Source organism: Schistocerca americana, chromosome 1 (genome assembly GCF_021461395.2).
Source record: "Schistocerca americana isolate TAMUIC-IGC-003095 chromosome 1, iqSchAmer2.1, whole genome shotgun sequence".
Classification (NCBI taxonomy): Eukaryota; Metazoa; Arthropoda; class Insecta; order Orthoptera; family Acrididae; genus Schistocerca; species Schistocerca americana.
In genome coordinates this window covers 555,742,437-555,757,736 of record NC_060119.1, presented here as the reverse complement: position 1 = coordinate 555,757,736, position 15,300 = coordinate 555,742,437, and the positions used below count along the sequence as shown (strand labels likewise).

The window sequence follows — 15,300 nt, the reverse complement described above, 5'->3', positions numbered from 1 at the left end:
TCAAGGGATCACAAATTTAGCATTGGAGGGCAGCGTGGAGGGTAAAAATCGTAGAGGGAGACCAAGAGATCAATACACTAAGCAGATTCAGAAGGATGTAGGTTGCAGTATGTACTGGGAGATGAAGAAGCTTGCACAGGATAGAGTAGCATGGAGAGCTGCATCAAACCAGTCTCAGAACTGAAGACCACAACAACAACAACTATTACATGTTTTGTCAACCTAGTGGGTGCCGTTCTTTTAATGTGCCCATAAAATTTATGTCTTTGTTTTCTCATGTCACCATATGTGTCTGTGTATTCTCCTGTTTCTTTATTACTTCCCAGCCTATTAGTTTCCTATCAGTAATTTTGGGGCCTAATATTTTCCTAATAATCTTTCTTACTTTCGAATTTCTTCAATATGCCTTTTTCTATTTAAAATCAAAGTTTCTGCTCAATGAACACATCCAGGTTTGATTACAGTGCTGTAATGCCTAAGGTTACTGAATTTGGAAAGTGATTCTGTGTTATAAATATTTTGTGTTAATCTGAATGCAGTTATTGTTTTTGGCAGCAAACTTCGTTTGCAGCATTTGCCAGACGTTTTCTTGTATGATTTCCCCTAACTATTTAAACTGAGAAACTCTGTTTTGTGTTCAAAAACTTTGCTGCCACTCAACAAACCAGTGTTACAAATATACACATAAAAGACAAACATGGCTTGAGGTTTTTGTGTGTTTTTTATATACCAGCAATATTCGTACCATAAGATGCCTGTTGGACTGAACTGTCAAGAGTTCTTGGAAGCACTTAACTTTCATTTGGTCCATCCCCATTCCCTGATTACAACCGCAGCCCCAATGAACCCACACAACAGTACACAGGACACCAAGCAACATATGCCAGGTCTGAAGCTCTGACAGATGGCTTACTTACCATATGAAACATTCCCTTCCCTTTAGTCTTTGGATTTGAGATGTAGTACCACCTCAATTGCTCACTCCTTATAGGAATACACTGTTGGTCTCACCTCAGACCACACAGCCTGCAATTGTCGTCTCACCTCAGGCCACACTGCCTGTAAATGTCTTACCAGTTTAATTTTGTTCTCACCTCAGCCTAGTTCTCATCAGACTAGTTTCAAAATATTTTTCCAAGTTCTGGTACAGTTGGCGATATCTTCAAAAGACAAGCTAAAAAGTGCACCAGCCACCACCCAGTACCAGCCTGTTTCAGAGCAGACTAATCAACTTCCTCAGCTGCGGTTTTACATTTATGGTTAAACACTGTCAAGCCTTTTATATGGGTAGGATGACTATGGAGTTATCACCAAGGATGAGTGGACCTAAACCAAGACTGGAAAAGTGTGCTCACAAATCATTCCCCTCCAGCGATTGCTTCGCCTACCAACTCCATCCACACACTGTCATCACAGCCTCGCCACGGCTCAGTGAAATGATGTCAAGTCAGTTGTCCTGGATTGCAAACCATACCTACTCCCTATAAGGCAACATGAATTCAAATTCCGAAAGTGATCTGTAAAATTTGTTAGAAATGCTAATCCTGAAAAAAGAAAAATGAACTCTTCAATTTCTTTTCAAATTCTAAAGAATGCGATTTTATGTTTCTATCTAAAAACTTGAAAACTTCTAAGGCGAAAAAATGAACTAAACTGTTCCTGCATTCAATCAACAATTTTCGAAATGAAGAATACTATGTCCATATACCGCATCATCTTCCACCAGAAATTGCTTAAGCTTTCGATGGCATAGTGATAGATTTTTGAAAACCTGAATTTTGTCAACATACTTTTTAACAGCACTAAAAATATGAAAAGCTATTGTTCCTAGCAATGGAACTAAAGCTTTATTATGTGAATGAGAATTAATGGTTGATTTAGATCTGTTTGACTAGTACTCTCAACCAACAGTTTGCAATTAAACTGTTTAGTTTTCAGCTATGACCCATATCATGAAGTAGAATTTTTACACAGTTACATTACGAAGTAACTATTCTTAAATATTAGTGACATCATCATAACCAAATGCTTTTGCCATATATACTGCACATTCTTTCACAAGTATGCCATTACCGAAGCACTTCTGGTCTTTCCCGAATAATGAGCATACATCACATGTGCTGTTAAAACACTTTTCTGTAAGACTTGATGGGCCAGGTAACTTTTTTACTTCTATTTTTAGCTTATTCACTAAGGCACATCACCCATCATGAAAGTAACACCAGCGTGTACTTTCATGGAGTGAAGAGAAATGAGAAGTAAGATTACTATCTTCATTTTGACTTAAGCACTTTTTACACCGTGTATATTAAATGTTGGTATTTTTCATCAAAATTGTGTAAAAAAAAAAAAAACACCACACATACTCTTAATCCACCACTCATCACTGAAAACAGAGCTTTTAGTGTTCTTTCTTTCCGATATTCTCAAAAGCAGTAGCAGTCATAGTGATGACAAGAATAAAAACCAGAAACCAGAATAGTAGCCACAGTAGCAGCCAAAATGACAACATGAGCAGTAGACAGATATTAATTAGAGAAAATCTGAATAAATCGTTGAGAGCAACCGATGCCTGTCAAGGTGCGAGACTGTGCCGGTATGCTTTGAGGAAGCAGTCGAAGGAAGAGTAACTTTTCCCGTCTTGCTCTTCTTCTTTTATCATTTCTCTTCCTCATCTCTCCTCGTACTCTACACGTTTTCCAACAAGTTAGTTCCTCCTCTTATTATCTTGTATAGTATGTATGTACTTACATCCATCTTTCTATCATCTACTACCTTCTCTGCCATTTCTGTTCTCAGGTTTTCAAATTTCATCCAACACCAACAATCCAATTATATCTCTCATCCAGTCTGGATAATCTTCTTTGAGTGGGTTTCTCGGTGACTTTTCCTATGAAATTCTTTGCATTTGAAGTCTTACCAATTTCTTTTCCTCCACTCTTTTTCTCTCTTCTGTCATTTACTGTCTTACGTATCATCACAGGAATTCACGAAAAATTATGCTCAATGGGAGGGTCATTCTGCCAGTTAGTGGCCATCATCACTATGTGGACAGTCACATAGTGAATACATGTAAACTGGTAAGGAACAGAGTACTTTCAGTGTGGCTTTCTGTTAATTTTGTATGTTTACCAGTAAGTAACTTTTAGACATACATGATAGTAGGCACAGGAAAGTTAGGGTGGGGAGGATAGTCTGGAAATGTCATGTTCTTTGGCATTAATGTTGTGAAGGGTACAAGAACATCAGAAGATGGACACTTCGTAGCTCCTCTGTTTTCAGAAACAAAATTCCAGCAACCAAAGAAAAGATTAAATTTAAAGGCTACATGATACATGTTGGTAGAGCAGCATCTCAAAAAGCATTGCTAATGCAGTGAAGTGAAACCATTCCAGACCACAAAATTAAAAAGGTAAAAGTAACTGATCACCCCCCCCCCCCCCCCCCCCTCCTACTCCAGAATGGAAGGCAGTTAACCTAGTTTTGGTTACTTAGTATCAGTCCATGAGACCCCATTTAACTTTTCCATCCTTTTTTACTTTTCAATTTTTTATGGAGTAGTCTTGTGAAAGCCTACATGAAGTTAAATGCAGCATATTTATATGAAACTGAGTGCACTTTAAGACTAGTATGAAGATGTCTATATATGTATTTTTACAATAAATTTTGAAATGGATAATTTCTCCTTCAGTGTCCCCCATCTTAATGCTGACATAATTAATCAATGTACCTCCTATTTCCATATTGAACAACACTATTATACTAATTCTTTATTTAAAAAAAAAAAACACAGTTGTTATGTTCTTGAACGTTGCAGTCAACACGCACAGTACTAGTACAAAATAATTTTTCTCATCAAACTTTACAAAAAGTGTTTCAAATTTCTCCAGAAATATTTCTGCTTGAACACTGGTGTTTCAAATTTCTCCAGAAATATTTCTGCTTGAACAATGGGTATACTTAGAAATTCAAAGATAGCAATACTTCTTTCACTGGCACATTTGGGAAGAACCTTAAGTACATAAAAAGAAAATAAACAAACTTAGTGAGCGAACTGATATTCATGGGGTTTAACTTATTAACTACACCTCTGAAAGATAGGTGATCAACCTGTTCTATGCTAAAGGAGCACTTCACTTCATAACCTTAAAACTGTTTAAAACATTTTACACATGTCAAAGATTGCCTTGGAAACAGCTAAAATCACAGAATAGAGGCAGAAATTTCACACTTTACACACAAGGAAATCACACTGTGAAGTCTCTTGAGCAAATTTTATATTATTAAACCAACTTTCATTATTTTCAACTAGTGGAGCCCACAAAAATAACATATTGAAACAAATATTATTCTGCTCTACAGACTTTATGTTTCTTTTTTCAGTGTTAGCAATGTTGTACATTAGAATCTTCTAATATAATGTTGTTATGTTCAAAAATGGACTAATAGCTCAATACCTAGGTCACATTAAAACAGAAATTTTTGTGAATGTAAGACATAGATACCTTGGCGTGTCAGAGTTACATGCCGGAGATGATCCTTAGACAGTGGTCTTACCTGTGATGTACTACTACATCTGCAGGGCTGCCACTCACAATCCACTTTGTATGCTAGTGTAAATACTTACCCGTAATATCAATTTCAAAAGATGCAATCCTGGCTCAATACTTACTTGCTGTATCACTCAAATGCAAATTATGCCTGATTAAAAAACTACCAAAAGCCTTACCAACTTTAAAGCTTTCTATCCTTTGTTACATTCATATTTAATTTTAAAGCAATATAAAAAACATGAGAACAGCTGCCACGAACAAGTGATGATCGTATTGGAAACACATTGAGTGAGTTTTCACCTCGTGTTCTTTACGCGTTATCAGCTGTATGATTGCTACAAGAGTATTATGCTGTTTGTTGTTTCCATGTCAATTGTGTTTTTGTTACTTGGTTCAGTTTGTATAATTTGTTTAGTTTATAACTATTTTATGTGGAAATCTGTCTCATTATGTTTAGTTATTGTGTGCAGCTGTTTTTATCCATTGGGATTACGTTCAGTCAGTCTACGAGGTATTTGAGGCTGGCTTGATTGTGTGCTATGGGATGGTTAGATCTGTTGTGTGTGATTGCACTGGTTGTGAGAGTTTTGTATATACTGAGAATTGGTATGGCAGTTTTTGTTTTCTGTTCTGATGTTTAGAGAGTCTATTTTCTTGTATCTTTTGGTTCCCAGTGTGAAATGGATCTTTGGGTGGGCAGTACTGAAGTCACTGTGTAATTGCAATATCTGATCAAGTGTTCCATCTACCAAGCAAATTATTTCAGCAACATGGCAGTACCAATACATTACTTTATACTTCTTAGGTTCTAATATTTCCTCGACCACTTTGATTTCAAGATGGTTAGATAACACATCCATCAGTAAGCCACTTATGGGTGATCCCCTTCCTGTTGGATATTGAATTGATCTTTAAGCCTGAAATAGTTTTGTCCTGTGATAAAGTTCAAAATGAGGGAAACTTCTAGGGTCTGGTAAAATGTTTGTCTTAGCTTTCTTTCAATTATTTTCATTGTTTCTGAAGTTGGTAAGTGGATGTATGAGGTTTGCTCAGAAAATAACATAAATTTATTTATTTTTTAACTTTATCATCATTTTCACTGATTATTGGCTGGTTACCCCTTTAAAGTCTCCCCTATTCATACACTTCTCCCAGATGTGTTTCAGTTTCGTGAAGCAGTCCTTGACAGCTTCATGTAAGATGCCTTTTAAGGCCTGTGCAAATTTGTTTTTATGTCATAAATACTCTGAGAATAGCATCTTTACAGCACTGGACATAATTTTGGAAATAAGAAGAAATAACAAGGAGCCTGGTCTGACGAGTAAGTTGTGGGAGTAGAATCATCTGGCTTTTGGCACAAAACTGATGAATTGGCAAAACTCAGTGTGCAGGTGCAAGAACTAAGAGTTTACTCACCACAACACTAGTCAGTTTTTGCAGATTTTTTTCATGTAACCATTGCAAAACACCTTGATAGTACACACAGTTTACCGTTTCACTTTGAGGCAAGAATTTCAAATGTACAATTCCATTTAAGATGATAAAAATGGCAAGCAACACTTTGAGATTGGACAAAGACTAACTAGCTTTCTCGAGATGTAGAGATCCTTTGTCAATACACTGTGATAACTGAACTTTTGTCTCAACGTAGTAGCCGTAAGTCCAGGTTTTGGCTCCTATTATGATCCTTTGCATGAATGTTTCACCATCACTGGCTTTTTCAAGGAGTTCTCAACAAATGTCCATTCTATTTTCCTTCCGTTGTGCTATCAAACATCAAACTGCAGACCTTGTGTGTTTGTGAAGCAGACGTTGTAGCCACTAAACGACGGAAAAAACATAGTAGCTCATACTTGGCACTTGTGGTAACCTCAGCTTCTTTTCCATTGCACAGGACGTATACTAACCTCTTCTGCTATTACTCTAAAGGTTGATCAATGATTTGCAACCACCAGATTATTGATTTTCTGAACATGTGGGCTCATCTGTTGAAGTGGAAGGTTTTCCTGGTCAAGAATCATCTTGTGCCTACTGAAACCAGTTTTAAATCATGTAAACCATTTGTAACATCTGGTATGACCCAGAGCATCAGCTCAGCAAGCCACAGTTTCATACATTACAATGTTCCTCCATAAAATTGCACATTTTAAAAATGGCTACCAACACTTGGACACATTGCATTCAAACAACAATATCACTAAAACTAAATTATGTAGTAATACTTCAAAAACACGTGATTACAAAGGAGATAATGTGCAATGCAGTGCTGCCAAATGCATATCTCTAAATCTCCATTTACGCTTCATTCAAAATGTTCCATTATTTTCTGAACAGATTTTGTACACTGATGTAATGTCAAACGACGGTAGTGTAGCTGCGTTGGGTATTTCCGTGTCTTTGATTTTGAGGATAAGGTCATTGGCATTTTATAAGATACTGTTGTTTGTACACGCGTAGTGTATTATTTATTTATTATTTATTTTTAAATAGTGAAGTGAGCATACACCTCACTAAATATATGCTGGTACAGCTCCGAAGTTTACCACTGGTCACATTGGCACACCAGGTTTGTGAATTGTTGGTAAATTAATGTGCATCTCCTTATTTTGCTATACATTCACTTTTTGTAACAAGGCCTTCTATTTTGCTGTGTCCAACGAGGGTTAGCATTGTGTTTTGGCTTCTTTTGGAGTAGTTCTTCTTCCTGAGTTGCAAACTTCATTTCAATTAAATTTGCAACCCTCTCATATAACATATTTTTTATGTGCTTGTGTCTGTTGTTCCTAATATGTGGGTTTGTATTCAACAGTTTCTGTTCTTCATTCTCCTGTTTCTTTTCAATTACTGTAACTATGTGGGATGTCACCTGCTCAGTAACCTTGTAAAGCATTACTGATTGTTCAACGTGACTGCCTTGAAATAAGTGTGTCTTGTGAAGTGCAGTGTTAAGCAGCTGTTTCTTCGAGTATAATCCCTGAATTTCCTTTGTGCATTGAGTGGATATGACATGCTGTTTACATTTAACTTTGCATAGTTAGGAGTAACATCATTAGCTGTTTTTTTATTAAACTTTATGTTTGGTATGGTTTTGTGGAGGTGAACTGTTGTATTCCTGTATTTCTTGTAGAGCTTTGAGGGAAATGCCAAACATGGAAAAGAAATTAGGCAGATTATGATTACCAACAGAGAAACCAACAATGATCACAAGATAATCACAGAGGAGAAAACAGTCCAATACGTACACAACAAACTCAAGACACACCATGCAAAAATCACAAAAGCAGACAAGAGGAGAACATTGGTCATCTTGCATGAAAGGGACTATACTGAGAAAACACTGAAGTACGTAAAGTAAAGTAACAAGGCAGTAAGGTGAACCTACCGAAAGATTCTAAAGAAACCTACAAAAACTACTAAAAACATTAAATCCACTGTAACAAAGCCAACAAAAAAGGACACCACAGGAAGATCAAGAGCACCCACACCCAATAGTTTATAAAAAATTTGCAAGTCTGGTGTGCCGATCACACCAGTGATAGCATCCAGCACTAAGCGCTCCCATAAGCGGCTTACTTACCAATATCTTCTTTACCAAACTGAGCACAAAACTAACCAGCATGAAGTAAATGAGAAGATACTACAGTTACACAGAGACATAAATACTGCACACCTAAACATACACTCTACATGTGAAATCAGAACGGACAAATGTTTGCAAACTAAACAAAATATGCAAACTGAACCAAATAATAGAAACACAAATGACACAAAACACAGACAACATTATTACAGCACAACACACTAGTAGTGACTTAAGGCAGAGAAAACACAATGCACGCATGAAGAAGAAGCCACAAACAACATGTGGCACAATAAATGACATTTGACAACTAAACAACCCACAGAATACGAAACATTATGAGAAAACAACCAATGCTACCTAAGATAAAAATGACCAAAGCAGGCATATCAAACTTAACATGAAAAGATTGTAATTCACTGTAGTTGGGACAACATACAGAAATTTTAAAATAAGATACTCTGACCATTTAAGATCATTGAGAAGAATGCTTCACATTTGCAGACCACCTCATTGAAAATAACTACCACCCTATTGGCACAGAAACAGATTTCCAGATTACAAAACACAGTAATAATTCATACCACTTATTAACAATAGAAAAAAATTACCACATCAGAATGTTAAAATAATCAAAAAGGACCCTGGAACAAAAAATTATTCAACACTCTAAGTAAAATACAAATTCAAAATTCATGGGGAGAGGGGTACCACCACCAACCACTAGTGAAACAAATGACTGTCTTATCTGAATGTAAATGTCTTGTCTGAAATGTAAATGTGCAGGGAAAACTGTGTATAGGCCACAGCCAACAAGCATGAGAAAACTTAACTAAACGTTGCTCTAAATCCACTGCAGAATGTATATAAACTACATTAAATAATTTTTTAAACCAAAAACCTCAAAGTTTGACTGATTCCACTCAGTTCACTTTAAACATAAATGCAATAGCAACAAAACATTCAGCAGGCACAAAATAGCTACTTACGGCTCTGGGAAAGTCAACTACAGGAATAGTAAAATGGGGCATATGGTACTATTTAATCAGAATACATTGTTTACAGATTATATGCTAAACAAAATCCAATTCAAATGTTGCCTTAATATCCCCGAGCTGTAGATCGCAAGCTGTATTTGAGGGTGATTTCTGTAGACAGCTGCAGGGCAAAATCAATTTATTGCTAACCTACACAAAATACATTCATTTCAGAAACAAAAGAAAAATATCCACTGATGATGCTACAACTGAGGTGAAATATGCTTGAGTATGAAACAAAATAAAAAAATAAAATAATTTATTCATGCAAGAATGCAGACTGGTGGATCCTCTTCAATTCATTATCCTTTTTTAACACTGGCTGAAATCTCAATGCACATTTAGTATTTTTACACATTGCAAGTGTCAGAGAATGAATTACTAACGATCCTCCTAATTCTACACCATAAACAGGCTTAAATTCTGAAGTAAATAACAATTCTGTCTAGACGGTTGTCCTATAGTAAATATGGACTGTATCTATCACACACTGTACGTGACTTGCTGCACCATCCTACCGATAATAATACAGTTTGCTCCATCAGGCGTGCCAACTACTGTCGCCAGAATGCAGCACGACAGCATGATCTGAAAATGGTGACTCCGCAGCAGCGCATGCAAACAGAAGTGTGGTTTGCAGAAACAAAATACCTGATTACTGTGCAAGGAAATTATCATACATTAGATGGACATGATTCACCTTATGTGGAAACTATTACAGAATGAAGTTTCTGGCAACTGGAAGTGTTCTTAAATATTCTGGCGGTTTTGGAAGAGACAGTAGATAACATCAGATGAATGTTTCTCAGGGACCCATGTAAGTCAATTCGGCGTGCATCTAAGCAACTTAATGTACACCAAGCAACATTGCATCCTCTAGTACACTATCACCTACCATCTGTATGCTTAAAAAGTGCACATGCTGCAACATCGGATGTCCAACTATGAGAAACCATGCCAACAACAATTTGCTAAGTACATGCTTCAGTGTACTGACATGAATGCCAGCTTCTGGAAAGGTCTTTATTCTCAGATGATGTAAGCTTTCACATGTCAGAAACGGTTAATCAGCATACCGGTATGTTTGGATTTGGAGTTCACAACATTCACAAACACTCAATCAAAGTGTTGTGATAGCCCTAAACTGAACATCTGGTATGGGCTAATGCACAACAGGATTACTGGACTGCCCTTTACTGAAAACATTGTGAATAGGTCAATGTATCTGAACATGCTGGAGCAATTTGTATACCTTTGTATATCCTCTGATACAGAACTTGCAGCACAACATCATCTCTCAACAAGACGGAGCTCTGCTGCAATGGTCAATGGCTGTTCTGAAGTTCCTGGATATGAAGTTTCCCATTCGCTAGATCGGGTGTGGTGGACCCAATGCCTGGCCACCACATCGCGACATAATGCTAGATTTCTGTTTGTGGGAATTCATGAAGGACTACATGTATACCACCAAAGTGGATATTATTCCCATGTTAAAATGTCATAATGAAGATGAGACTGCAACAGTGAAAGAGGACATGTTACTAAGAATGTGGTATGAAACTGACTGCAGGCTCCATATTCTTCGTGCTGCAAATGGTTCACATGTAGAGAAGTAATTACGATTATTAAATAAATTCTTATAAATGTTCTAGCATATGGTGCAACCTCATTATCATATCTACTGTAGGTTTGTTTATCCTGGGCCTTTGAAATGCAGGAAGTTTGAAAGGGACACCCAGTACTTTCCTCTTGCTTCACAATTTGTGGAGTTTGTAAAGATAGTCAGGCAAGGACCAATCTTGAAACAACAAAACCCTAAAAATGATAACATAACTTGCCGAAGCCAGATATACCTGTATCGGAGGGGGGGAAGAGATGGGAAACTTAACTGTGTATGAATATGGAGTGAGTTTCTGAAATAGCATTAATACTTCAGTTGTCATTCCGGAATGTAAAAACAATGTCCCGCACAATGTATTTAGAACCCACGTCCTTACATCACCAGCAATACTATGGAACACACAATGAGTGAGTTAGTTGTCCAATGACATGGGTATTGTATGGAAAACAATGAGCTATTTTGGGATTGTACACTCAATGGATACTTTGACATTTCATAATTTCGTAGTAGGAAATCACAATACTTCTATTACATTCTGAAATACCATTTTAGTGAATAATCCTGCTAATAATTCCGGCAGAATTCAACCAGCACTGATAGCCACCATATTGCTTTTCTGAAGTTACATATTCTGAGAAAGTACCAAGCTCTGTCTTCTTTTCATAAACAAAGTCGCACATGTGTGTGTGTGTGTGTGTGTGTGTGTGTGTGTGTGTGTGTGTGTGTGTGTGTGTGTGTGTGTGTGTGAGAGAGAGAGAGAGAGAGAGAGCATGCACGCACTTCAGAAAAAAGATAAACATGGAAGTAGCATTCATACTTACGGAAGTAGTTTAGTGCCTCTCGGATCTGATCCGGATTTAGATTTAGATCTATATCGTCTGGTCTTAGGGCCGGTGCAGGAATGTACCAATCCTTATTCTCGTATCCTAAAAATGTGTTTATGTGAAAATATAAGAGCATATACATAACACAAGAAGATACATACAATGGCAAAATTTCCTAAGTCACAAGAGGTTTAAGACAGAACATTAATTATACAAGATTTGTTCAGCAAAGGGGGCCAAAAGAGACGATGTAATAAGACAATCAACAATACAAGTTTTCTCATTTACTGGTTCCTTGGTATATCACAAATGAATTATTTGGATACTGCTTGTTTTTGTCAACACCTGAATGAAACTTTTATAGGAGTAACTATAGTAATTTGAGGTAGCTGCATTTCATATTTGGCTTTGGACAAGACTGCAGAATTACAATATTTGCAACTGACATTCACCATATTTTCAAAAACTTATGAATTTAATACTGAAGCATTGTTTTAATTATATGCACAGCAGATAATTTCGGTTAATTGTCATAGCACTGCTAAATATACCGTTTCATAGTTTGTTTTTCATAAAGGATGTGTCCGAAAGAATAGTAAATGGTAGTATAAACTAATTTGAATAAAACATACCATATAACAAGCATGCAACTTTTACTGGTGAGAGAGATAAAACTTTTCATTTCACATGTTGGTATTCCAGATGCTATGGGTTTAATGGCTGTTTGTCACTTCTGTTTGGAAGATCAAGATGTGAGGCTGTGCTTCAACTTCCAAAGTTGAATTGTTCAACTGAAGTTGTGGCTATGGTTTGTTGGACAATTTTACAGAACTGTTTAACCATGTTGCATGTATTTACAAAATGCTAGGTATGCCAACACATTCAAACTTGATTTTCTTCCAGGGTATAATACGTTGCAACAAGTTGTGGGGATGCAGCCAGGTGATATCTTTGACTACTATCCATATTTCAACAGGTGCATTATTTTCTGGGCACAAATGCAATGAGCGAGTTCTATGGAAGAAAATTTAAAACCTTGATATGTAGGACATATGCAGAAAGATAACATATACAACATAAATACTAGTACCACCACACAACCAAAGCCAATGGCAGATGTTATCAGAAGTGCATAAGAATTACTAACAGGTTAACACAGTAGGATTAACTCTGTTCCTCTGTTGTCTGACTAGGGAGATAACAGTGTTCGAGTGGAATTTTAGTAAAAAATCTGCATTTCTATTTGTAAGGTCACATGCTAGTTTGATCTCTTACTGCATTTGCAAGAGCAGATTTGCTTGGTTGTTGTAGGTGTATGGACCACAATGGATATGGTAAACACATGCCTTACACGAATCAGAATTGTCCTTTATAACCCCTGAAAGAACCATAATCTTAGATGGTGGGCGAAATTCAACTTGTGCATTGTGTTTCCGCATAATACAACCAATCCTTTTGGAAATGCTTCCTGTGTAAGAGAAAATGTCTGTAGACTTGGTGCCGACTTATTTTCATCGACACCTGATACATAGATGGTTGATAATGCAACACTTATCTGATCCACCTTTTGCTATAAACATTCTGGTGAAAGACGATTTTGAGGTGGGCCAACTCAACTGACAAACTTTCAAGGTCTGAAATGAAGTGGGTTCTATGAACTGAGGTATGAAGTCACCTTTAACACTGAGCCATATGGTGACGATAATCTGCCTAGCGATAGGAATCAGTACGAGCTGGCATCCTATAAATAGAATGACCCTCAGTACTGTCAACCAACCTCCTGACCAACACATCAAGAAAGCAAAGGCAGCCAACCCTTTCCATCTCCATCATGAAACACACTCGGTATTCAATGCCACCTGTTCCAGAACATCTTCCTTGAAATGTTCTTTAAACAGATTAGCAATAATAGGTGACAAAGGGTTCTCCATCACCAACTCAATCTGTCTGTTCATAGAACTGATCACAGAATAAAAAGCAAGTGGAACTGAAACATGTCGAAACAGGTTCATTTTTCACTACAAAAAATAATCTCCATGCTGTATAACGTATCAGACAGAGGGATGCAAATGAACAGGCAGGCCACAGCAAACCTTACTAAAATATTAGAGTCATTCAAGCATAGACCGTCTAACAGATGCAACAAATGTTCCAAGTTCTCAATGTGATGTACACACTGACCTAACAGTGGTCTCAATATAGTAGCAAAGTGTTTCAGTGCATGGTATGTTTGAGCACCAACATAACAGACATTAGGCTTAAGAGGAAGCCCTTCCTTGTGGATCTTTTGTAAGTTCTTTTGAACCAGCTGAGGAGGTTAAGAGAGAAGTGTTTCATTTGTCAACAGGGGCCTGTCTGTCCAAGAGTAATATTAGAGTACCCCAGAGGATACTCTGTGTTCCCTTAGGACGGATTCTAATACTGGCAACTTACTTGCTAACAAGGCGTACTCAATATTTGTATTGGATAAGCAGGATTATGTGTAAAAATGAGGTGTTTACAATCTGGTCCAGTGTGTTGAAAACTCAGTGATGACTGGACAGAAAGGGTTGAGAGGAAGACTAACAATCTCCTGAATGAAAGTTTTTTTGTAGCAAGAGACTATCAAGAGTCTTAAGTCTTGCTGTGCTGTTCCCCTACATTATATAGCCTTCCAAAAACCATAAGGAACAGGTTCCTCTTAGGCAGTTACAATGCTGCTCCTACATACCATGCAGTAAAAGGACTTGTTACTCTGTTAAGCCCACTAATATATCAGTGTGTGTATCACATTAAGAACTTGGCAGACTTCATACGTCACTTGGAGGGATTCCATCTAAATGATTATGACACTTGAACGGTAAGTTTTGTTCTATTCGATCTCTCTCCACTCATGTTTCTCTGTCTGATTTGTTATAGTTGACTGAGGTTAGGTTTGATGTTCAGTTCCATTTACTTTTAATCCAATGGCTAGTTCTATGAACAGACAAAAGGGGTTAGTGATGAAGAACTCTTTGTCATCAACTACTACCAATCTGTTTGAGGAACATTTCAAGAAAGTGTCGGCATTGAATCATGAGCACTTTTTCAGATAAGTGCACTATAGTTTTGTTGTTAGAGCTCATCAAAGTGAAGATTTAAATAACTTTGTAGAACATCTGTTTTCCATCTACTCGAATATTTGTTTCAAGGTGGAGGTGGAAAAGGATGGCTTCCTTTTCATCCTTGATGTATTTATCAGGAGGAAGGTACACTGGAACATTCCATTTATAGGAAGCCAACCCACACTCATATTTTTATCTTCAGGCTGACAGTTGTCACATCTGGTTTAGTATGAAGGCTTACTTCATACCATGGCTTATACAGTCCACATCTTATAGTTTGTCAGCTGAGTTATTCCACCTTGAAGTTATTTTTTGTCATTATGGTTATGGTGAAACACACATCAGACACACATTGTGCTATAAACCAACTGTGAATCGGGTAAGTGATAAGAATAATAAGGTGCATTTAAGTCCACAGCCTTTCTGCCTTATGCAGGTAGCATTTCCAACACGAGTGCCATATTCTGTGGAAACACTGTGTGAAGTGAGCTTTTTGACCACCATCTAAGATTAGGGGACTTCTAAAGTCTGTAAAGGGTGATACTGGTTTGTATAAGATGGGTGCTTACTGTGTCCCTTGCAGTTGTGGAGAGCTGTATAAT

The 15,300-nt window shown here is 37.1% G+C and overlaps 1 protein-coding gene across 2 annotated transcripts in view; it reads right to left on the bottom strand.

Annotated features, from left to right (window-relative positions):
• Positions 1-15,300, bottom strand: part of LOC124606240 (trafficking kinesin-binding protein milt) — a 363,542-nt gene that overhangs the window by 169,289 nt on the left and 178,953 nt on the right. For both annotated transcript variants that reach the window (XM_047138217.1, XM_047138218.1), the window contains one exon: positions 11,613-11,717. In XM_047138217.1, coding sequence (XP_046994173.1) covers positions 11,613-11,717 — 105 coding nt within the window. The remainder of the gene's footprint in view (positions 1-11,612; positions 11,718-15,300) is intronic.